This window comes from Papilio machaon, chromosome 17 (assembly GCF_912999745.1).
Source record: "Papilio machaon chromosome 17, ilPapMach1.1, whole genome shotgun sequence".
Taxonomy (NCBI): Eukaryota; Metazoa; Arthropoda; class Insecta; order Lepidoptera; family Papilionidae; genus Papilio; species Papilio machaon.
In genome coordinates this window covers 865,022-890,969 of record NC_060002.1, presented here as the reverse complement: position 1 = coordinate 890,969, position 25,948 = coordinate 865,022, and the positions used below count along the sequence as shown (strand labels likewise).

Genomic DNA, 25,948 nt, shown 5'->3' with positions numbered 1-25,948 from the left:
TGAATAGAGATAGAGTTCAATTTTGTCTAGTGTTACGATATTTTTGCATACTTTCGATGCTTCGTTACTATTGACGCTCTGTCTGTTACTATAATTATGGGCACTTTGAATGTACTCATATATATGACGATGTGAACGCTTCGATCTTTTTGAGCAGAGTGGATGCTTCAATTAATTTGATGACTTTGGTTGTACTTATATAATTGATCACTTTAGGTGTTCCTATATATTTGGATATCTTGACTGCCACTATATTTATGAAGCTGACTGTAACAAACTTATACGGCAATAAAGACAGATGTTTTGTAAACCATTTCGGGATTTACTGGGAATAATGAGAAAACCAAATTGCCAGTAGGAAATATAAAAAAAAACTGATAGAAAAACCCATAACTGTGATGTAATAAAAATAATTTTTATTGTAATTAAAACGACAGGATTATGTACGTACAACAATTTAATATTAATTTCATAAGGTTTAAAATAACTTACATTGAATTATATGATATGGTAATACAACATCGGCGGATTTACGGCTGAGTGATTGAGTCGTTTGTCCTCAAGATGGCGCTGGCGCAAGGTTGTGAGGAGTTTTCCCGATGTCGGTCACGTGATATGAGTGTTGCCAATCCCATTGCAATTACCGAGTTTTACGGCTTTTTGGGCCAACAAATTACAAAATTTAAGACCTACGGGCAAAACACCATGGCCGTAGTCAATTTTACGGCTTTTCAGATATCTGCAGTAAACTAAAAGTTTGCAGTGGCATTGTTTAGGTTTAATGTATAATGTGTCATTTTTCTTTATAACAAACTAGTTGTCGCCCGCGACTCCATCTGCGCGGAATTTTAAAACAGATAATAAGTATCCTATGTGTTCTTCCAGACTATGTTCTACATGTGCCAAATTTAATCAAGATCCGCTGAACCGTTTCGGAGATACCTTCAAACAAACATCTATCCATTCATCCATCCATCCATCCATCTAAACATTCGCATTTATAATATTGTAAGATTGACAGTCTAAGTTTCAAGCTTCTAACTATAAAAATGACGATACTTCCATATAAATTTCCACCCCCATTTTCAACCTGCCTTACAAACTCTTTTCGCCATAAAAAGTAGCATATATCCTTTCTAGAGTATCTTCTGTGTACCGAATTTCGTTTAATTAAATCAGTTCAGTAGTTTTGGCGTGAAAGCGACACAGAGTTACTTTCGCATTTATAATATTAATAAAGACAAGTAAGGATTTTTAAAATCAATTCGTCGTATAAAACACGAAAAAACCTAATGGAGTTATAAAAAAGAGACATTAGAAATATGGTTTATGGTACAGATGAAGTAGCAATGGACTTAGTTCAGTTAGTTCAAAAATTTCCGCCATAATCCTTTCAGACGTGGAGTGAGTCATACAAGGTACTCTGCGCTCGGCGGGCCCAATCTATTCGACAAACATTCGTTTCATTTCGTTTCGCGCAGTGTCGCTCGATACGCCATGTAGACTGGCGATTAAAGCAGTTTGTGGACAAAGTTAGGTTATAAAATATTCAATGTTATGGCGGCTGGTTTCGTAGGTTCCACGAAAAATTTCCCTTTTTCATTCGATGTGGACGTTGAAGAAGAAGAACCCGGACGCAGTACTCCACATCTCAGCAAGCGTATAGGTTAGTTCTTATTTGTTTACTCTAATACATGTTTTCAGCGATTCATTAAAAACATTTGACGCAGGATCAATTATTTTTTTTTTCCAAACAAAACATCTATATCCCCAATTTAATATATTTTTTATTAATATCTATTTTAAGTATGTGACAATATTTCGAAGAAAACAACTTCGGAAAATCAACTCCAAAAATTGGGTCAAAGAAATTGCTTAAAGGGTAGGACCGGTAACTGTACCCAATTTTTTTGTTTTTTTCCTGTTTAATTAGCAAATTTATTGTTTTCAATATTTGGCGTTTTCCAAAAATCTTACTAACTGCAAAATGTATCACAAAATATTATTTCTATATCTATACCTATTATTCTATACTTGATAACTAAAATACGTAGGTGTAGCATTGTTATTATTGTGGTAATAGACAGGAAGATGGTAGAGGTGGTGTAACCGTGTTTGCATAATCAACATACACCAAGTTCTCGAAATACAGATTGCTTTGTATTAGGTACGTACATATATCTCTCAGAAAGAAGTTGCATTGTAGTTACCTATAAGATATATTCAAGCATATTACCGATGTTAAGGTAAAAAAAAACTTTATTTTTATCAAGTTACACTTTCCTATCATTAGTTTGAAATAGAAAAACATTCATGCAAGCTTCGTATCGCCCTCGTGGAGAAAAGATGTCGACGCTGGAAAGCATAAACGCTGTAACCCTTGAAATCGCGAATATGTTTTTCACACGTTAATAATTTCAACCATTATCAAACGATAATGATTTTATTATAGGTTAGCACAAACTACACAACATTGCTAAATACCGCATGCTTGTAGGCGTATCAGCTCAAGAGTTATCATTTTTTGGCTCTCCTGTAAAGTTCATACTTTCGGGGTTACAGCGTTTACGCTTTCCAGCGTCGATGTATTAAAAAAAAGTCAAATGTTGGTAAGTATTCAATCTTATCTTACTTCTAAGATTATAAATGCGAATGTTTGGAGGGATGGATGAATGGATGTTTGTTTGAAGGTATCTCCTGAACAGCTCAACGGTTGTTGATGAAATTTGGCACATATGTAGAAAATAGTCTGGAAGAACACATAGGCTACTAATATTTTTTTTTAATTCCGCGCGGACGGTGTCGCGGACAACAGCTAGTTTCTTATAATCAGCGTTACCATAAAGATCACTGAGTCCCGATTACGAAAGCTAAAACGCCTCAATTTACTGTAATTAGAAGCTTGAAGCTTCCTCGCATTCATTGTTGTCTGTTCATGTAACGTTTATCCATTGTACTCGTTATAAACAGGAACATGATACTTTTTATGAAAGAATGAATGCTATCGTAGGGCTGTCAACTTTAAATAAACATAGATCCGAAGACAAACTGTGGAAAAAAAAAATGGACACCAGTCAACTTTTTGGCAACCCTAATGTTAATCCTGCATTTAAGTTGATTCGTTAGAAGTTGTCCAGGAGGCGGCCAGCAACAAGCTCGCGCCATCATTCGATATCGCTTAAATAACGACAGATAACGATTACGCTGTCAGATACTTACCATTTAGGCATAAGGAAATAAATTAATGTGAATAAATGATCCTATGATCCTATATATGAACCTACTAGCTGTCGCACGCGACTTCGTCCGGGCGGATTAAAAAAAAAACTTAATATGTGTTCTCACCGGCTATGTTTTACATCTGTGCCAATTGCAATCTGTGCAATTTCATCAAGATTTGTTGAGCCGTTCCGGAGATACCTTCAAACATCCATCCATCCATCTTAACATTCGCATTTATAGTATTAGTAAGAGTAAGATGCAATCTTTAGTTTTAACTGTACCGTCGAAATGTACAGTTAATATAAGACTTAAGTGTGCTGTCAATATTTTAACGAAGTTAAATTGTACAGTTCTCAGTTTTGCCTACGCACGTCCATTATAATTGCACTTCGACTGTTCGGCGGAAATTTAGAATAATCAGCGAATGTTGGTCGTGTATATTCTAGTAGTATATTTTTATTTTTTTCTTTTCTCATGTCACAATAGGCGTTTGCCTTGACCTAGCATTGTTCACTGCGCTCGGAGCTTACAAAAGAAAATAAAAAGAAAAAATATTCTATGCTCCACTTCAAGGATTTATTTTAAGCTTTTGCCTCTGATCTTTTTATCCGACTAACAACGAGGGCAATAATTTTATATAGATTTGCATAATATAATATTTATGTGTATAATATGTATGAATCTATTTTACTATTCGATACGTATTTTTTCCCGATTGCAGTTTATATATTTTTTTTTAATTTAAAATATTCACTTTAAAAAGTATGTGCTTTGTATTCGGTACCTAAATGACTCTAGAGCCATACTAAAAGTGCTAAATACTTACACCAATATTTATATCTGGCTAGGTCGTTATCACGAGCCGTGGATAATGCGCGCTAATCTGCGCCAAAAACTACGGTGACACTTTTTTGATCAGGACATAACGACAAATAAAAAAAAAAGAAAATATTATGACGATTTTCTTGAACATGTTATAAATTGTCTACAGGACGTAAAGGACCCATCTGACATATATCTACGAAGAAAAGGTTTTGCAACTACGAGCCCCCAAAATGTTTGAATATAATACGAGCTAAATAGGCAGAAGCTTAGCTGGTAATAGAAAAGTGTGTCTGTTGAAAGTGTATGTGTCTAGTCGAATCTACTAAGTAACCTTATGATAACTCAAGAAGTGTGGGCGACAAGCGGGCTCATTATTTCTCATTACCAAATATTAATATCTGTCCGCATGTCTATATTAAACTGCGCTCGCTCCAGTTCCTATAATGACAGGTTAATTATGATAAATGTAAGCTTGACTATGACATCTTGTATTAATTCTTGTCCTAATTTAGAAATGTTTTAATTCTTGATGTCTATATTCATGTTGTTTCTGTTTTTATACATTATTAGGTTTTGATCGCGACCTCGTCTGCGCAGCGTAATAAAGTAACAAAAATCTATCGATCTTGAACTTTTGCATTTATATTATTAGTAAAAGTAAGAAGTAATATTTTTAATCCGGACAATGATATATTGCCACGATACAAGGATAATCTTAAAGTTATATTTTGTAGAATTTTTTAATTTCTAAGCTAGCTCTGTTCAGAGATAAAAAAAGCAGATTAATCATACGAGTAGTCCATAAATTCGAATAATCTAGTAATTATGCAGCTCTTTTCTACGTTTGAATCCTAATTTACACTAGGCATTTCCAAAAAAAAATGCTTTTTCTTCATTATAAAATACAAATCCGTGTAATTCTAAATTCATATACACCTACATATGTCCGTAGCGGATGAATCATTGACGTGACTGTGATTGTACGAAACACAAAAGCATTCCGTGTCGTGTTGTGCCGGCGCCAGCGCGTTTCTAAACTGCTCAGTCTGTGTCCAAACATTACACCAATAGGTCTTCAACGTTGACAGTAAATACAACAGTTCTGCGACCATAGTCAGTGTAAAGAAAAACTTCGTGAGCGCGAATCCTTTTTGACAGCTGTTTTGGCGGGAGCGAGTGAGCGAGGTGTATATGTCCCCTGTTGCGTTTAGAAATTCAATTTTGTGTTTCTTAAATGTTTGTAAGCATTAAATACAGAAAATCGGTTGATTTGTTTGTTCGTAATTTGACGTTATATAATATCTCGGAAAATTCGAGTTAAATTGTTTAAAAATTAACTTTTCGTTCGTATGCTTGTATGCAGCAGTGTTGCAAAGATTGAAGATGAAAATTTAATTTTGAATAAATTTCTCAATTTATCATATGCGGGTAAATGTAATGTTTTGTTAAAATTAAATTGACTCAATGTCTGTGCATTTAAAGTTCAAATTACGTAGATCCATGCGGTGTTGAATTTTCATTCGTGATCCGCGCAACAACTATATTTACTCCGGCGTCCCGCGAACGTTCACGTCCGAGAAAACGCAAGTCGCTTTTCAGTCGTCAAGGTTGGTCATTTTGTGGCCGAGTTGAGGCAATTTATTGTTGTATTGTGATAACAAAGTCACGTGCTATAACGTGGTTAAAATCGATTTATGGCCATTTAATGCATTGGCATAAGTAATGACGTCTAATTCGATATTCAAGAAGAATAAATATGAACTTCTGGTACACATATTTAAAAAAAAATAGAACAGAGTATTTTGAAATAAAACCTACCGTTTTACTATTCAGGTTTGTTTTTATAGGGCGTAGTTTGAATAATTACCGATTTTCGTGTGATAGCACTATAATGTACTAAACTCAATATGTGCTATACTAGCTGTCGCCCGCGACTCCGTTAGCGCGGCATTAAAAAGAACTTTGGTGTTCTTCCAGACTATATTCTACATCTGTACCAAATTTCATTAAGATACCTTCAAACTAACATCCATCCATACATCCATCCATCTAAACATTCGCATTTATAATATTTGTAAGATATAGTTTTACTGTACTCATTTATATCAATACGAAATTATTACGCAGTTTTGCTAAATTCGTATTGTGTGGGTTCACAGGCAGTTTTATAAATAAACTTCTGGGTAAATAAATGAAATGCAAGTCATTTTGATTCTTTGTGATGCACGTTTTTGTTATTGTATTTTATATTTCCACTGCAAAAATACATGTACAAAGATAATATACGTTTCTACAATAAAAATTCAAAGTGATCGAATCAATACGTGCTCTGGCATATCTCAACTTCTAATTCACTTTAGATTGCTAGTTATTTAAAAGTTATTTTGATGGACGACCGGCTATTTTTATAACGGATTCATTTGACACAGGTGATTTGGCACTAATTGGTGCACTACGGGCGCCGTAGGGTTCCGTTAGTGTACTCGCGAATTGGCACGGCCGAAGTATCAGAAATAGCACACAAAGTAATGGCTTAGCGAGTAAATTATTATATGAAAAATGTTAGTCTATTTATAACGTTTTGCGCATTTGTTTGTGCGGTGAGGCAAACTCGAATATTTAATGTTATTGAACTTTCTGTAAAGAGTTTTATGAATGTTATTCACCTTAGTTTTAAAATAGATTCTTGTAATGTGAGATTTGTGACAATAGAATTTTGTTTGGTTGTTTTAGTAGAGGAAGATCTTGATTAAAGACGGTTTCAGTGTAGTGTTGCCAGGTCGCCAAATCTACTAGTCGGACAGACCAGCCAGTTTGGCCGGACATTTGGGTAGAAAGGTCGGACACCCTACATTATTTAGGATTTTGTCTCAGTATTAATAGGTACACTCGTTTGGGAAATGTAAAAAGCCTAACAAAAGCGGGACAACCGTTATTTTGGCCGGACACGCAATCAAAAAGCCTACCTATGTCCAGCTTTATCCGGACGTCTGGCAACGCTATTTCAGCGTATCACACTGAATGATCTTATTTTAAAGTGATAGCTTTTGCTTCGTTCCGATTTAAACCGCCTGTTGATGTTACGTGACAGTTAATTATATCTATATTATTAGTTTGAACCCACACTACCGCTAAAAACCGCTACCATCAGCCACAAAAAGGCACAAAATACTACGTCTTATAGCCAGTCCATTTATAGAGGTCAGTCGCGTATCCCCATAATCTTTGATAGTGTTCAGACACATTTTTATGATCCCATGTTTGCGTAGAATAAGCCTTATTCTATTTTTCATAACTACATGTGTTGGAACAAATTAATATAGACTACATATATCGTTATCTTATCATGGATCTATTTTTACTTATTATAGCGCTATACACGCACGTTATCCACGTTGTTTCCACGTGCAGATGCTCTGTTGTTTTCTTATATCGTGAAAGAAATTATTTACTTTTAATTACGAAATGAAATAGCAAAGGATGTTTCTAAAATTGATTACTACTTCTACCGCAGTCACAAATATACAAAAATACATGTATTAAAACGGTAATTATAATTAGTCGGATTAATCTTTTTAAATCGTTAGTTATTTTAACCAGCATTTATTTTAGGTAGTCCTCCTTAGTGTACATTTAGTATGAGAAATCTACACTAAGGTCACTAAATCCCTTAGTGACTAATCAACGAATCTATATATATATAAAAATGAATTGCTGTTCGTTAGTCTCACTAAAACTCGAGAACAGCTGAACGGATTTATCTTATCTTAGTCTTGAAATGTTTGTGGAGGTCTAGGGAAGGTTTAAAAGACGAGAAAAAATTCATACCACTATTAAGTTTTTTACTGCGCGCGGACTTAGTCGCGGGCGACAGCTTGTTATAAATAAATTACTTTTGATATGCAAACTGTTGTAAATGACAATTTGCTATGTAAATTCCTTTTGTCAAGACATCAACGTAGATATTGTTATCATTATCAATAATAATCTGACGTTATCAGACAAAATACATTTACAATGGTACTGTTATAAATCAATGCAGTTTTATTTCAACGTATTGTTCGAGGGGACTCTCATTTCTGTAACCTTTAATTCCTCATAATATATAATAACTGCACCGCTAAAATATCATTAAAAGATTTGATCTCGTTCTTTCTATAAAATAACTAAAAACATGTTTTATGTGAACGTTTAGGCAGTGCGTACTCAAAGGTGATGAATACCAAATATAGTTTGTGATGGAGTGAAGTTTAAATTTAGTTAGTTAATATGTCGATACGAGGTGTTCAAGATGGCTCAAGATCGCCACGGATCGTTACTGATTCATTCTTTGATGATGAAGGTGAGTGTGAATTTTAATTTATAAAATCATACTAAAAATAATCTAATCCAAGAGATTAAAAAATTTTATTTATCATTTACCCGTCCCATTGGCTTAACATCCTTAAATATGTTGTTAATATTATCTCAGTTATTTAAGAGAAAAGTCGATATAGTTTTTTCTTTCGACAATGGAAATCCATATTATATACTACATTAAACAAAATTTAATATACCCAGTTTTAGTACATAGTATATGAGTAGTCAAATTCCCCTCGCAGACCCAGACAGGCTCCCCTCGGCCTTGGGGCCAGACGGGTTTGCCCTCACTTACCTACCTGATATACAATATCAACTCTCATATTCTGATCAATACCATGAACAAGTATGTTGATCTTTATACGTGTAAAACTATCTACAATTTTATGTACTTACCTTGGGTTTGTTATCTCTGATTTTTCGAAAAGAATATTTGAAGAGGGATTTTTTGACGGAATGTTTTTGTGTTATGTAAAATCTATATTCAGAAATGCTTAAATTTGAAATGATTAAAAAGTGTAGTTGAGCAACTTTAGTAAAAAAAACTTCGGTAGGCAAATCTGTGTACTGTATTTTATCCACAACAAGTAATGTTTGCAAAAAATGAACAGCAAAACATTTAAACAAAAAAAAAAAGCTCCTTCGAGCCGGATTTGAACCAGCGACCTATGGATGTCTTGTGGCGATACCTCTACAGTCCACCGCTCTACCAACTGAGCTATCGAAGGTGTGGGTGGTGATGCAAAATTATAAGGAATATTGCACATTTAAAATGAATGAGTTAAAGTTAATATTGCATCATGAATGGAAATTTTTCCTTGTGTACTCAATTAGTTAACGACCATTGTTTTTGTTAAATAGTAGATTAAATATGCTATATTACGTAGGTATTTTTTGCTCGGAGAAAAATATTTCCATATGAGGTAGACAAAGGTAAAAATTAATGTTCATTTTTGATCATAAACTGTTATCGAGCGGATCTTGTTTTCAAATTTTAAGAAGAGTGCACTAAGTGCAAATTGTAGACTTTCTACATTTAACATTTATATATATTTTTTAATTCATTCTCTTTATAAGTCTGAAAGGAGATATAATGTTAATAATCCAGACAGAAAATATTCGTAACATACTCCAACCATATTGTATACTCGTTGCCAAGTTTGGCATTGACTTAATCCATAACATTCTGCATGCAATTGTAAAACTATGTATGTACCAATTCATATACTCTTCGCTATTTACCTACTATCTATGTGCTACTACCATGGATTTCCACTGCGAGATCACTTGTAGAAAAACATATTTCTATCCCTCTTTTTCTGTTTGAAAAAATGGAGATGACAATATTTTTAAAACGGTTGTTTTCGCTGTAGAAACCCTCCATCATTCTATAAGAAATTCTGTTAACCGAATTATTCTATTACGAATGGAATCTTTCAATTAAACTGTTGTCTATAAAAGTAATAGTGGGCAGAGAATTGTTAACCGAATCGAGTGGCCATTGTGGGGCAAAACATCGTCCGACGACGACGAAATTATCGGGTGTGTCAGTCGGTTGGCCGGTTCGGTGCGCGATCGACGGCGACACGACGCTGAGTGACGCATCGCTACGTGTATCGTGTCGTGGCAATCGCATTCCATGTTCAAATTATAACTTTTTAATTATTTTTTTATTTCTCATCGTGGCTTTACAAGTTGACAAGTGTGTTTTTAATTAGTGTACGAGTAATATTTTTTTTAAAGTTTAAATTTACTACCAAAAGGAAATCTGAATGTTATATTATGATGAAAGAAGTGCCTAGCTTTTTTAAACAAGTTATAAATTAAGTAATCGAGTAATTTTTAATTGCATGTTAGGCGTAGGTACGTGGCATAAATATTGAGTAGTTTATTTCAATGAAGTCAGTGTAAGTCCCTCGGATTCATTATTATTCTAAGGTTGGAATATTGTTTACATTTGGTACTGTGATCGTTTAGACGAAATTATACATTATATTAATAATACATATAGATCATTATTTCTTGTAATTCAAAAGAATTAAAATCCTTTGCCAAGCGAGTTTCGCTCGTCAATTACATTAAATTAACAGAAATGTTACTTTGTTTATTACGTTCTTTGGCCAAGTTTTTCTTAAGAATCTTAATGTTATAGTACGCAGTACCATTATTTATTGAAATAAATATAATAGTACTTAACATTTTTAGATTTTACAAAAAAAAAATTGATTCGTTTGAGAATGTCACACTTTTACTTTTACAAAAAAAATCAAATGTTACATTTTCTGTATTTTTTTTAATTTACTTGTCCATTTAGAATTTTAGCAAGGCAAGGTACATAAGCATACCTATTTGCAATTAATTACTAATATTTTTTCAATGTGTCTATTTAAGGCGAAAGTAAATTTAGCATAACAAAGTTACGTCATTGTGGCGCTGTTTGTACGACCTGTGAGCTGTGAGGTCTGAGAGCGTGACCTCTTATCGCCACACGCGAGTTCGTCTGCGCCACTGTTGGCACATACTCGTACTAGTTGTAAACTACGGTTTCATCCACGCAACTAATTACTTAATTGAAACTATGTTGATTAAAATGTTAACATAATAATCAATTGTCTAAGCTATAACATCACTTTGTGTACTTTTTGTTTTTGCTCGACTCCTAAAGTTATAATAATAATAATAATAATAATATAAGCCTTTATTCAGACAATATACAAACAAACATAATTTAACGTTATAATTAATAAAACAATCATTGTCCGTGTGTCAATTTGACAAAGGCCTCCTCCATTTTGGACCACATTCTTCTGTCTCTCGCTGTTCTGGGCCATGCACTCCCCGCTACCGCTTTTATCTCGTCTACCCAACGAGTACATGGTCTACCTCTTTTTCTGTTCTTGTGTTTAGTATACCAGTGCATTATTAATTTCGACCATTTTTCCTTTCCTCTAATAGTATGGCCCGCCCATTTCCATTTCAACTTTTTGGCTACGATTGCGACGTCTTTTGTTCTGGTATGCTTCTTGATATTTGAAATTCTTATTCTGTCCGACAATCTCACGCCCATCATACATCTATCCATGGCATTCTGACACACTGATAATTTTTTATTTTGAGCCTTTGTGATTGCCCAAGTCTGACAACCATATGTCATTATAGGTAGAATGCAGGTATCAAAAAGCTTTCGCTTGATAAACATGCTGATATCTCGATTTGTCATAATTTCTTTGAAGCTCCAGAATTGCTTCCAGGCGTTACCCACACGTCTATCTATTTCTTTCGAGGTTGCATCAGTTGGCGAGATTAAGTGACCTAGATAAATATATTCTTCAACATATTCCATTATAGTGTTGTTTATATGTATAGGTATTTTCTCTCCGTTTGTCATGATTTTTGTTTTTTCTGTATTCATAACTAATCCTACTTTTCGACTTTCTCTATCCAGGTCATGGAGCATTACTTCCAATTTTTCAGCTGAAGGTGAGAAAACTATCAAATCGTCCGCAAATCTTAGATGCGAGATGTTTTCGCCATTTATGGTTAGTCCTTCTTCCTTCCAGTCTAGGTGCCGAAAAACTTCTTCCAGAACGGCTGTAAACAATTTTGGTGATATAGGGTCGCCTTGACGGACACCTCTTTCTATGTGTATTTCTTTCCCTTCTTTTTCTAACTTTATTTTTGCTTTGCTATTACTGTACACTTTTTTCAATATTCTTATATATTTATTTTCAATACCTTGGTTGAGGAGTGCTTGCCATATGAAGTCATGTTCAAGGGAATCGAAGGCCTTACGATAGTCTACAAAACAGCAATAGAAATTTATATTGAATTCTTTGGCTTTTTCAAATAGCTGTTTCACGACATAAATATGGTCTATTGTGGAATAACCACTCCTAAATCCTGCTTGTTCTCTCGGCTGATTCTCATCCAAAGTTTTTGTTAATCTATTTAGGATAACTTTGGAAAATACTTTATAAATGTTAGACATGATACTTATGGGTCTGTAGTTATTTATGTTATTCTTGTCTCCTTTCTTATGAAGTAATATTATAGTTACCTAAAGTTATAGCTTAATATTAAATGTCCTATCACATTTCTTAATAATTAGCCTGTCAAATGCAAAAGAAACTATTGAAATCTTTTAGGCAATTACTGAGATTAGCGCGATCATATACGGAAACTTTTTCACTTGATAGTATAGATTAGCCACAAAACAGCATTTCTTCATTTTTTCTTCCAGATTAGAATTCTCAGTTAGTTGCCAGTATGTAAAGTAAATCTGATTCAAGGCACGTAACTCGAAGGCATTAAGGACTCGCTTTTCAATGCTTTAAGAATAATTAACTACTCTCGTTTCAACATAATTGAATTGACATTTTCAATCAAAACGACTTAAAGTACTAAAATTATAATTTATAGAATCTCTTTATGTTGTTATGAAATGGATAAATGATATTTTAATTATGATCACGTTTGATTTGTGAATTTATTATAAATATTATGTTTTAATAGAGATTATTTATATATATATACTTCCATTGGTTCATATTTCTTTACATTTATCACAAGAATGTTTATAAATTTCCTTATACAAACATCATAAGACGTTTTTATAACATTCAGATAACTTTAGAGAGGACAAGTGTTTTAAAATAATATGTTTATTGTGTAATACTATTATAATATAAAAGTGGTACAGAGTAAAAATAATGTATAGTTTTGACAAGGATCTGTGGCATGTAAGGTCAAGTGTGTCAAGGTCAAGGTCACAGTCAGAAACACAGGAACCTGAATCAACACAACGTATGTTTTATTGATTTAATTTGTTTTACTTAGTTTATTCGCATTTACGAAAGTCAATATCGCCGACTATCTCTATAGCAGCGACATCTATTGAAATACATATGTAACAAACTTGTTAAATAAAATTAAACGTGTACTAAATGTACGGTTAATTCGATACTCTGCTTCCAATGCGCGACCTTGTGTCCATACTACGCGAGTCGTGCGTGGCTTATCCATTGTCTATTAAGTTGCTAGAGGTCACCATTATACTATTTCAAACAAATAACTATTGTCAGTCATACGTTTCTATCACACTATCGCAAAAGACAAGCGGGACTGAAGCGAAACTTGATCAGAAAATAGAACTCTAACTCTGTCAAGTTATCAAAATTTGGTTCACCTTTGCAGTAATGTGCACGATAGGCATATGTCTTTGTATCAAATACAAAATTGAATGTGCAGACAGGACAGACTTTATCAGGGTTCTATCGACCTAGGGGGGTCTACACCCCTCTTTTTGAGCTCCCATTTGTCGAGATTCCTTGGGGCTAGAACTTGTTTTTATTGTACTTTATGTCCCTCTTCAACACACGTGGCTACAGATAATCAATAATAGCCAGTTAGCCAAATTGAAAGTTTTTAGGGTCTGTTTGTTAGTATTTAAGCGAAGATATACTACATAGCTTTATATTCAAGTCTTTTTAAATACTTCAATTTTTTGAGCACTTTAAGCAGGTATAGTGTACATTAATTCCTTAAGACGTAAGATCTGTTCACATTATGCAATTTAATTGTATGTCTTTTGCAGGCAGCGAGAGTCCGACGAGCGCTGTGGGGGCGGAGGCCCCTCGGGAGCTGCCCAATGAGCTGTCGGCGCCTTATGAGGTCCCGCAGTTCCCTATTGAACAAATCGAGAAAAAACTACTCATACAGAGGCAGCTAAATGTAAAGTAAGTGAAATCTTTAATTAACTAATGAAATGTAGTGAAAGTTTACAAAGACAACATTTTAAAACATCAATATTTTTTTTCGTTGGATGTGACGTTGTTATTGAATACCAATGTATTTTATGTGACATGAATGAAGTAAAACGAGCGTCCCACATGTATATAAGTAAGTCGCAACAGCGGTTGGAGCCGGTATTATTCAAGTAATTGGATCAACCTTGACGCGACAGTAACCCTTACTGCGGGGGATGCTCGCCACGGGTCCGTTAGGAGTGTGATTGCATTTCGGAACGCAGCTCGCGTCGCGACGGCTGTATGCCGCGTTGACATTTGCCTCAAATGTCGATTAAAAATATATCTGTCATATTTTTGGCGGGAATTAATATGTTTTTTTTTTAAATAAAAATGTTATGTGTTGTTGAAATGTGCCTGTGATTAGTTCAGTTTTCATTTTATTATGTTTGGAAGTAAACTTGAATGTCAGCGATGGACTTCGACAAGGAACTATAGGTATTTTATGTGAAATTTCTTATTTTTCCTGTTAGGTACTTACAGACTATACTATTATTTTTGTATTTACTATTTACAGATATTATTGAGCCTGGTGTTTAATTTTTTTTCGTGGTGTAAACTATACAAAAAATGTAATTTTTAATAATTAATTTTAATTCAGTGCGATTACTTTGTAAAATTTTTTAACTCATTCAATTTGCGTTTTTGATTATATTATGGGCCTATTTCATAAAGTCCAAGTAAGTCCTGAATAAGCTATTTGGAACTTTGTCAAATAAAGACGTTGGTGTTTGACAGTCTCCAAATAAGCTGTGTAACACAAACTATTTTGACATGATATTATATTATGTTTCAGTAAATTTATTTGTTATATATCTATTTACTTGGACATAGTGAAACAGGTCCTAAATCTAATAAAATTTCAACTGTTTCACTCGATTTCATTAATTGCTTGGTTTCGCAGCAAGTTACGACTTTGTTTAGTCTACGAAAGTGAATCTGCGCTTTGTATCTCATTAGTTCTATATGTGCATTAACATATATAAAACATCACTAAACATATAGAATTTTCTTTCGACGTAGCAAATACTATATTGCACCATTCAAAACCATAGTTTTGTTCTAATAGATTTTCATGTTTCATAAGATAAAACAGTTTATTGCAAATCTTATATAATTAATATTAGTAAACTCTTTAAGATCTTTATAAAGATGACTTTTTTTTGCTATTCGTCTGTGTAGACTCATAGGTTTATAAGAGCAGGCGGATTTGGCGTAGTGTTAAAAAATAGCCAGCCACGACTTAATCCGTACAAATTGACACACGAAGCCATACAGCTGATGCTGACTCGTGTACGCAAATAAAATATATTCTATTATAATTATATAAATATTGAATAAGAAGAATTAAAAAACGACTTGTATTTTGTTGTACTGAGTTTAAATGTCATGGACGTTTAAAAGAGAGTTAAACACTTGACAGATCGAGCAGGACATTTGTGCAATAGCTCAACAGCTAATGCTGCTGCGGATTCGACCACTGTTATTACTCTTTTCAAATATCTTGACGGCCCTGGATCATTGGCGCGATGCGCAGTGCCTTCCTCACTTATCACTAACTTAAAATTTTGGTCTATGCAGCAACTCGCGCGAATTTAACGAACGCAAAGATATCTGAAAACAGTATTACTGCCTATACGTCTGTTGGAACATATTGCAACATTGTCAATATTAACACGTCCAATACCATCTACGTGACTGCCTATTAACAATGGGGTTCATGACGAAAATATGGTGGTGTCCAGGAACGTATTAAGTGATAGTGATACAATGTACAAGATGTATCGGATTGCAGTCTGCAGTTCTGTGAGCTGTCGCCCACGCGTGGTCACGGTATCAATGGCCGAGAATGCAACGCCTACGTCACGGCTGATTAGGAATTGCTTAGTTGGATTATGTAGAAATTTATCATATTATGGTAGCTATAATGTTCAATTCATTTATTGATCGTGTCAGAATATTCGAATGAAGTAAAGGCATTGATATTTCGCAGTGTGTATTTAAGTACATCACTATTTTACTATTTGCCTTCATGATCAATCCTTATTAATCCAATAGGATTCATCTAAATTTCGAAATAAAAGCTCGTTAGCAAAGCTTTTGAGCCAAAGTAAACAATAATTGTCGTCTAGTCAAGTGTTAGCAGAAGTTACAAAACAAATAATGTGTCACATTTGATGATTTATCACGTAATGTTCTGATTAAATACATCGAAGTGCGATTAATGTGACTTTCATTTTTATTATATTTGTATTCACGTAATATATATTTTTTTTTATTTTTGAATCGATTTCATAGCAAAATTATTTATTCAGCAGAATAATAGCTGGAACTCTAAATCGAAATCGCGCATTTTAAATAATTTTTAAATGTATTTTAGGAGTACATATTTCACGATCCTGTTAATGTCTTGTTACTTTAGGGCAGCGGAATGCGGTCAGTCGGTGCGGTCGTTCGCGGGAAGCGAGGCGGGGGCGCTGGAGGAGGCCGCGCGGCTGCGACTGGCTGACGAGGACGAACTCGACATCGTGCTGCCTCACTTCCAGCGCGTAGCCATCAGCGGGGAGGACACATCAGGGGTAAGACCCACCTCCATCACCTAACCTATAACATTTATACAAGACTTTTGCATGCATCACACAATACCAAAAACTTATAAAAATACCAGACACTAAATCAAGCAAAGAATCCGATTTCTTTTTACGTGATCTGAACCTGAACTCACTCAACCAAGCGCATACACTAACAGTTCATAACACTTTGATTTCTCTTAGTTACGTCGAGCGCGTCTTTCGCAGGTACCGTTGGAGGACCTGCAGCAGGCCTCCTCGTACCTGGTGCAGGCGCTGGAGATCCGCAAGCGGTACATGGAGATGTCGCAGCAGAGCTATGCCACTATCACCGCGCGCTTCGTGCGCAGCATGGACTCTGACGCTCCCGCTAACCACACACCCAGTACTAAAGTACCGAGGAGTCATATTGCTGGTGAGACATTACCATCCATCATCACACAGACCACAATATTAGAAAACAAACTCGATCATACCATCTTATGTGTAGGTGCATTTTGGATTCTTTAGACTTTTTACAATTGAGCAATTCTGTGGATAACCCCAAGCAGCTTAGAAATACTAAATTCAAGATGGGAAGGGTGGGGTTTTAGGGCGTCTTCAGGATAGGTTTCTCATCTTATTGAGTACATCAGGAATCTTCCTTTGACCATACAATAACCACTAGTTCCTTTCGTACAGATCACATAGTGCATCCACCGTTCAGGGACAAGGATCCGTGGGAATGTCCGATGCCGGCAGCTAAGGGGTACAGCATCAAGTCGGATGACGGCGTGTTTAACCTGTACCGACCTCGCCAGGGAGAGGGACAGGGAGACGGGGATGGGACAGGGGAGGAGCGCGTGCCTTACGAATATGTGACGCTCAGCCAGTACATACAGGACATGAACACTATGTGCAATATGATTGCTGATGGACCACTGTGAGTTAACTTCTGATTACTTTGTATTTTGTTAGTATTTATATACTGAATCTAGAAGGTCTGTCATTCTCAACTTATAGCCTAAAAGATATTTTACTTTTTGCTTTAGAAATGAGGTGTCGCTCTATTCCTATTCTTCAGGGATTTTTTTTTAATTGATGTCGAAAGTTGAACCATTTAATTTTTTAAGTATTAGATATTTTCTATGTTGTTATTTTGTTTGTGTTCTTGTGTGCAGCAAGTCTTTCTGCTACCGTCGGCTGAGCTACTTGTCGTCCAAGTTCCAGCTGCATGTGTTGCTCAACGAGCTGCGAGAGCTCGCTTCACAGAAGGCTGTACCGCACAGGGACTTCTACAACATCAGGTAACATATGTCATACAACATGTATAAGGGCGCGTTCACATTCAGAGAAAGCTCGCCAGATGTGAACGAACCTTAATACGAGAAAGCATACACGACAAAACTCTACACAATACACAACTATACACATTTCACACTTACAAAAAAATGCTTAAATTTTTTTTCGTCGAAGTTTGAAAAGATAAATGGTCTGATTGTTTTGGTTTTTTTTTCTTTCAGAAAAGTGGACACTCACATCCACGCCGCGTCCTGCATGAACCAGAAACATCTGTTGCGTTTCATTAAGAAGACCTTGAAGAACCACGCTGATGAGGTGACATATCAACTTTATCTCCAATTAACCGTGATAGTTTCGATGGTTCAGGGGTTAAGCACTTGACTTGTAATCTGCAGGTCCTGGGTTCGAATCTCGCCATTTATCAATGTGTTATTTTGTACATATATGCGATTTTCTTACGATGAAGGAAAACATCGTGATGCTGCACATATCTGAGAAGAAATTCAAAGATATGTGTGAAGTCAACCCGCACTTGGCTGTAGTTGACTATGTCCTAGTCACCCCTAACTTAGGGTAGGCTACAAACCCCTCAGTGTAGTGAGCTGATGATGATGAACACATTGCATGCTACTGATTTTTCCCAAATATGACTCGGACCAAGTCGGTGACATTGTAAGTGTTAGATTTTATTGGAACTATTAATTTGAATTTTTTTTTTTTCGATCAGGTGGTAACACTGCACAAGGGGACGCCGATGACACTGAAGGCTGTGTTCCAGAGCATGAACCTCAGCACATATGACCTCACTGTTGACATGCTCGATGTTCACGCGGTCAGTACTAAATACTAATCCTAAAAGTCTAGACAAAGCCTAAAGTTAGCCTAAACAGAGGAATGTCTTATATACATGCAAGCTATTATATATTTTAATTTTTTTTGTGACAATTGTTTGAAAATTAAGTAGTATCTATAAATATTAATAAAACTAGCTGTCGCCCGTGACTCCGTCTGCGCGGAATTAAAAAAACGCAATAAGTAGCTTACGTGTTCTTCCAGATTATGTTCTGTTAAATATAGGAAGTAATGATAGGTTAATTTTCTGCGCAGACATAGTCGCGGGCAATCGCTAGTTATTAAATAAGAGAAGTTAATTAAAAAAAAACGCATTTTACCAGAAACATAAATGAAATTTACCAGTTTTAGTTCATCTACTGCATGTCCTACAAGATTTAGTTTAAGCGTAATAATACAGTGAAAACCCAGCTTTACGACTAGTTTTATCACCAGGACCGTAACACTTTCCACCGTTTCGACAAGTTCAATGCTAAGTACAACCCGATCGGCGAGAGCAGACTGCGTGAGGTCTTCCTCAAGACTGACAACTATATGAACGGGAAATACTTCGCGAGGATCATTAAAGTAAGTCTTCTGAGTAACTAGTTCCGTTGTTATCAAATTTTAAAAACGTTATTTTCCTTCCTGCTCACCTCCTAAGGTTCATAGCGTGATGTTTAATAGCCTATAACCTTCTTTAATAATTAGCCAATCAAATACCAGAAGTAAATTTCAAATTAAATTGTTACTTTTTAAGATTAACAGATACAAACATATGCTTCGGCTTTTACAAGCTTTCGTGTCACTTGTCCAAATGTTTGTCATCAAATCTTGCAAATAAAATTTAAATTACTTACCGGTTACTGATTGATTTGAAATTAGACATATATGTGTAAATAACGCGACAATGCAATATCATGATGACATGGTGCTGATCTGATGATGGAATTGGAAGGTGGCCATAGGAACTTCGTAATCAAACGACACATTATCAAGTTTAGACTCGTTTAAATTGTCTTGACAACATTTTTAGTTCTTTTAATTAACAAGAACGCGTAAAATCTTTTTTTTCTTTAAATTATACTTTAATATTCGGATTCTAAGATTAATAACCAAAAAAAAAACTTGAGAGGTGTGTTGGGACACCCGGATGGAACGAAGTTCCTTTCAATTAATTAGTGAAGGAACCAATGTTTATTCTATGAATAAAAAACTTAAGTCTTCACAAGAAGTACATTTTATTTCTATGAATTTTCGTTATATATTGTCACGTCGTTGCCATGGTGAAGTAGCGCTCATTCGTCGTTAACATACTATAGCAAAAAGTGTCGTGACAACTTTTCGTAAGAATTTTTTCCGTCTAGCCCCCTTTCACAACGCGCGATAAGGAACTTCGTTCCAAAACTAAAAGTTGCTATAATATAGATTATTCTGTTAGGAAGTGGCATCAGATTTAGAAGAGAGTAAATACCAGAACGCGGAGCTGAGGCTCAGTATCTACGGCAAGAGTCCTGGAGAGTGGGCGAAGTTGGCGCGTTGGGCCATACAGTACCACGTGCACTCCAACAACGTGCGCTGGCTCATACAGATACCACGTCTATAGTCAGTATAACATATTACGTCCAAAATACACTTTGGCCGAGGCTTGTCAAATAATGGCCAACATGTTGACAATACAACTATGCTTGCTTATTCGGCGTCGTTTGCGCCAACATGTATACAACTCATTTGGCGTATCTTGTCAAGATATTTGTTCGTACGCCAGAAGAAATTAATCATTTGTCTAAATTGGCCACTTGCATAGACTTGTCAAACATGTAGACACACACTTGACTTGTATTAATTTGCCAACACTCATGTTGGCTTCCACTTGGCAAACCTCGGCCAACGTATATAGCTTTGTATAGTCATTTATTAACAGCTTTTGGAACTTCTAAGCAATGTATCACAGATAAAAAAACAGCCTTAACGCTTAACGCAAGAAATATATTACTTTTTTTTAATTTGTCTTACATCCTAAAAACAGTCTACTAAAGTTAAAAGAAAGGTAAGTTAAATCAATGTTTCTTTGTGCAGCGATATCTTCAAGTCGAACAAGATAATGAACAACTTCCAAGAGTTCCTCAGCAACATCTTCCAGCCGCTGTTTGAGGTCACCAACGATCCTAACAGTAACATTGAACTGCACAAGTTCCTCACCGTAAGTCATTACTACTATATGTACTTGATTTTCCACTGTATCTAAACTTGTAAAAACACTTCCTTCTTAAAAAAACATCGCGGCAGTTGAATTTCATGTATAGAAAGAATTTTCACTAGTTAAGGGCCCTAGTTAACTATTTTAGGGCCTTAAACTAGTATTTGGTATTTTTTAGCACGTCGTGGGCTTCGACAGCGTAGACGATGAATCCAAGCCGGAGAACCCGATGTTGGATGCTGAGGTGAAGGTGCCTGGTCAATGGGATGATGAGGAGAACCCTCCCTACGCGTACTATCTCTACTATATGTACGCCAACATCACCGTGCTCAACCATTTCCGCAAGTCAGTTCTACATCTCTATATATATATAAGAAAGTTGTGTTAGTTACACCATTTATAACTCAAGAACGGCTGAATCGATTTGACTGAAAATTGGTGGACAGGTAGCTTAGAACCAGGAATAGGATATAGGATAATTTTAACCCCGTTTTCTATTTTTTATTCCGCGCGGACGGAGTCGCGGGTAAAAGCTAGTTAATTAAAAAATAAACCACACTCACACTATATTATAACAATATCTTTACAATGAATTGAAAACGATAATAAAGTTTGCACAGTACTTTTATTTAAGAACTAGCTATCACCCGCGACTTCGTTTGCGCGGAATAAATAAAAACAATTAGCCTATTTTCTTCCAGACTATGTTCTACATCTGTGTAACATTTCATTAAGATCGGTTGAGCCGTTCCGGAGATACCTTCTAACAAACATCCATCCATCTAAACTGTCGCATTTATAATATTAGTAAGATTAAGAAGATAAGGTTCAGGTATATTCCTAATTAGTTTTATTGGCACACTTCATAGAATTATACCTACCACAAATCAGTACAGACGACCAATTTAGAATTGTGTATGACTTTATCTTTGTTACAGGGAGCAAGGTCTTAACACGTTTGTGTTGCGTCCCCACTGCGGTGAAGCAGGACCTGTTCAACATCTCGTTTGCGGCTTCATGCTCGCTGAGAACATCTCTCACGGATTACTGCTTAGGAAGGTAAAAAGATTAGATAGATAGATAAGCCTTTATTCACTGACCAGAACATTTTTTTTTTACTTAAAATCTTATATAAAACTAAAATAAAACAATTATAAGTACAAAATTTTCAGCATCCAGTTTCCTTGTCAGGTTGTCCTTCGACATAGGCATCACCTAGATTCTTCCACACTTCCCTGTCCCGGGCTAATCTTCTCCACCCCTTCGGTAGATCATCTTCCCATCTCTTTACTTTCCTTTTTGTCTTCACTGTAAATATAACTGTAAATGTAAGATTTAGTTCTTTCTTGTTTTATCTGGCTCGAAGGACCAATTTGTATTTTTAATATATCTCTTTCTATCTTTAGCACTAATTAATGTTGTTTCATCAGGTACCAGTGCTGCAGTACCTGTACTATTTAGCACAGATCTACATCGCGATGTCCCCTCTTAGTAACAACTCGCTGTTCCTCAACTACCACCGCAACCCGTTGCCGGAGTTCCTCGCTCGGGGACTCTGCATCACTCTCAGCACTGACGATCCTCTGCAGTTCCACTTCACCAAGGTATACAGACATAAACTTTATTAGACATTTTTTTATATTAAAAGGTGACAAATGAGCAATTGGTCATGTGAATTCGTCGAAATGGCGAAACGACTGCTGCCCATAGATATCCACAATTGAAGTTACGGACGAAGGAAGAATCATTCCTATGCGTGCCCTTCATCAAATCCACTTCCTCTTCCCATCCTTTTTTTCAGGAAAAGGATGGGAAGGGAAATAGGACTAAAATTAGGCACCACATTCATCAGAAGCGTAAGCGGAATTGTTTCCACTTGACATCTGTCTTCTGTGTGGTCGTGATATTTCCCTGGTCAAATAAGATTTAAATTGAATTTTAGCTTATACATGTGGCGCCCTCTAGTTCACTTTCATTTAATCTTCATTTGTAACTTAGCTAAGCAGTTTAGTACTGGCTACTGATGTACTTTGGTGTACAGGAGCCGCTGATGGAGGAGTACAGCATCGCAGCACAGGTGTGGAAGCTCAGCTCATGCGACATGTGCGAGCTGGCGCGCAACTCCGTGCTCATGTCAGGATTCCCGCACGAGGTAACATTAAATTATTCAAACTTACGTCAGTTATTATTATTAACTAATATATAAACGGGTAAAATACTCACTTACATATGTCCGGTGTAGGCACCGACTAGTTTTGAGCCCATCGAGGGCCCTCAGTGAGTGACGGGCCGCGTACCAGTCCCATTCATACTAATAAAGGGCCCTCAATTGGCTCGAAACTAGTCGGTGCCGACACTGAACAAATAAACATGAGTGTTTTACCCGTTTATATATTAGTTTACGAGGTAACATGTTTAAAACTTAAACATTTATACAAGGCAAAGTAAATTGTGGAAACTAATATTGTATGGTTGCTGAGATTAGCGTTGCGTGTGCTCCGTACATACAACTTTGAATCGTCGACGCACGTCTTCTATTCAATTAGTACAGGAACGACTAGATATCAACTATAGATTTATTCCGCCATCTTGGAAATAGCTAATTTCTCTCACAACAATATTTACAAATAGGTAGCGAGCGACTAACTTAAGCGATGACAGTCAGAAATGTTGGCAAATGTGTACGAACCTGAGTTGTGTACGAGTATAATGTGGGGACCTTCAAGAGTAGAGTGAATAGGCATTTACAAAACTAGCGCGTACCATCTTAAAACCTCATAAATACTTCATCGGGTGGGATCGTAGTCAAGTGCTAGCTTTTTCAATATAAAAAAACCTATATGGTATTGTATTACATAAGTCGCTTAGCGACTGAATTTAAGTATCGAAGATTTATGTAGCTTTGTGTTCAATGGACCTTATTATGAGTTCATAGAAAGAGATACTAGTATATAAACCGTAATAAACTTAAAGTTATTACTTGATAAATACTAGATGAAGCAATACTGGCTTGGACCTAACTACATGAAGGAGGGTGTTGCCGGAAACGACATCACGCGCACCAACGTACCAGATATACGCATCTCCTTCCGCTATGAAACTCTGCTCGATGAACTCACCAACATATTCAAGGTAAGTACACATAGTATGGAACATGTTACACAACATTAACAACACAACTCACACCTGTAACATAGAGGGGTAGGCAGTGATTAGACTTACATTTGACGCGGTTCTGATGAACCTCTCTTGCTTCATACACTTAACAAATTTTAGTATACAATATAGTTATATATAATATCACTATAGTTGTACAAGAATAGACATCTTCATCATCAGCTCACTTTACGTCCCCACTGAGGGGCTCGGAGCCTACCCCAAGTTAGGGGTGACTAGGACATAGTCAACCACGCTGGCCAAGTGCGGGTTGACTTCACACATATCATTGAATTTCTTCTCAGATATTTGCAGTATCACGATGTTTTCCTTCACCATAAGGATGTCGGTTAAATGTACATATGTAAATCAAAAATCGAAAAACACATTGGTACATGACGGGATTGGAACCCAGGACCTGCAGATTGCAAGTCAAATGCTTAACCCCTGAGCCATCGACACTCATATATTATAGACATTTACAAACATTTAAATTTGTTATTGTTTTCTTGCCTGGTTTGTGGTGTGCTTTTGGAGTGTGTTAATGTACATGTACACTTAACATTGTGAATAACTGACTTGAATTTAAAAGATAGGTTACACAGCTTATAATTCTAAGTACGATGTACAATATACTAGCCGTCGCCAGCGACTGCGTCCGCGTGGAATTTAGAAAAATAAAATAAGTAGCCTATTTGTTCGTCCAGACTATTTCCTACATCTGTGTCAAATTTCATCAAGATCCGTTGAACCGTTCTACAGATACCTTCTAATAAACATCTATCCATACATCCATCTAAACATTCGCATTTATAATATTAGTAAGATATAATCTATCTATATATATAAAAGAAAGTTGTGTTAGTTACACCATTTATAACTCAAGAACGGCTGAATCGATTTGACTGAAAATTGGTGGGCAGGTAGCTTAGAACCAGGAAAAGGACATAGGATAAGTTTTACCCCGTTTTCTATTTTTTTTTTATTCCGCGCGGACGGAGTCGCGGGTAAAAGCTAGTTAATAATATTTACAAATACACATGCATTACATAAGTCCTACATTTCAGGAAGGAATGTCGACTCGTCGATAGATCAACCAGAACAAATCACCAAATCACCGGCGCAATCAATTTATTATTTACAACTCAGACAAATTCATATAAAATTATCATATTTCTACACTATGAAAAATAAAACTTTAGTAATTCCTAGAAAACATAAATTAATTTTGCAAAACACAAAAAACATTATGATTTCATCGTAAATAAAAATGTATTTCCCGCCAAAATGTCAATGACAGTGACACTTCGTTTTTTTTTCGATAAAAAATACACATAAAAATGATCTTTCTGCCAACTCGATGGTATTTTGAAGAAACGATCAAATACATAAACACTTACATATTACAATCCTAAAAAAATTACCGTTGGTTTCTGAGACCAAATCTATAAAAAAATATGCTTAACACTAAGATAAAAATATGATTCAAACGGGGATTTTACTCTCAGAAACCTAAGATTATTCTTGCAACTCTACATAACTGATATTCTAACATTGGCGAGTTATATGGAGTTTGTCTTTTAGGTTAAGTAACCCTATTTAAAAACTGTAGGGCTTTTATATGGTGCCCCAATATGCTTACATTATTAGGTATATAATTACATATAATGTGATAATTAGAACGCGATAGGATACTAAGC

The 25,948-nt window shown here is 35.6% G+C and overlaps 1 protein-coding gene and 1 non-coding gene across 2 annotated transcripts in view; one reads left to right on the top strand and one right to left on the bottom strand.

Moving 5' to 3' along the window:
* Positions 1-1,451: 1,451 nt before the first annotated feature.
* Positions 1,452-25,948, top strand: part of LOC106708618 (AMP deaminase 2) — a 28,718-nt gene continuing 4,221 nt past the window's right edge. The window contains exons 1-16 of the mRNA XM_045681734.1: positions 1,452-1,666; positions 14,000-14,141; positions 16,633-16,789; positions 17,009-17,195; positions 17,462-17,702; positions 17,941-18,066; positions 18,283-18,376; positions 18,789-18,893; positions 19,349-19,480; positions 20,334-20,497; positions 20,972-21,095; positions 21,271-21,437; positions 22,031-22,151; positions 22,523-22,696; positions 23,134-23,244; positions 24,087-24,224. Coding sequence (XP_045537690.1) covers positions 1,558-1,666; positions 14,000-14,141; positions 16,633-16,789; positions 17,009-17,195; positions 17,462-17,702; positions 17,941-18,066; positions 18,283-18,376; positions 18,789-18,893; positions 19,349-19,480; positions 20,334-20,497; positions 20,972-21,095; positions 21,271-21,437; positions 22,031-22,151; positions 22,523-22,696; positions 23,134-23,244; positions 24,087-24,224 — 2,292 coding nt within the window. The 5' untranslated portion in view covers positions 1,452-1,557. The remainder of the gene's footprint in view (positions 1,667-13,999; positions 14,142-16,632; positions 16,790-17,008; positions 17,196-17,461; positions 17,703-17,940; positions 18,067-18,282; positions 18,377-18,788; positions 18,894-19,348; positions 19,481-20,333; positions 20,498-20,971; positions 21,096-21,270; positions 21,438-22,030; positions 22,152-22,522; positions 22,697-23,133; positions 23,245-24,086; positions 24,225-25,948) is intronic.
* On the bottom strand, positions 9,045-9,134 carry Trnay-gua. Its single transcript is given in 2 exon segments — positions 9,045-9,080; positions 9,098-9,134. It is a non-coding gene; the product is annotated as a tRNA-Tyr (tRNA).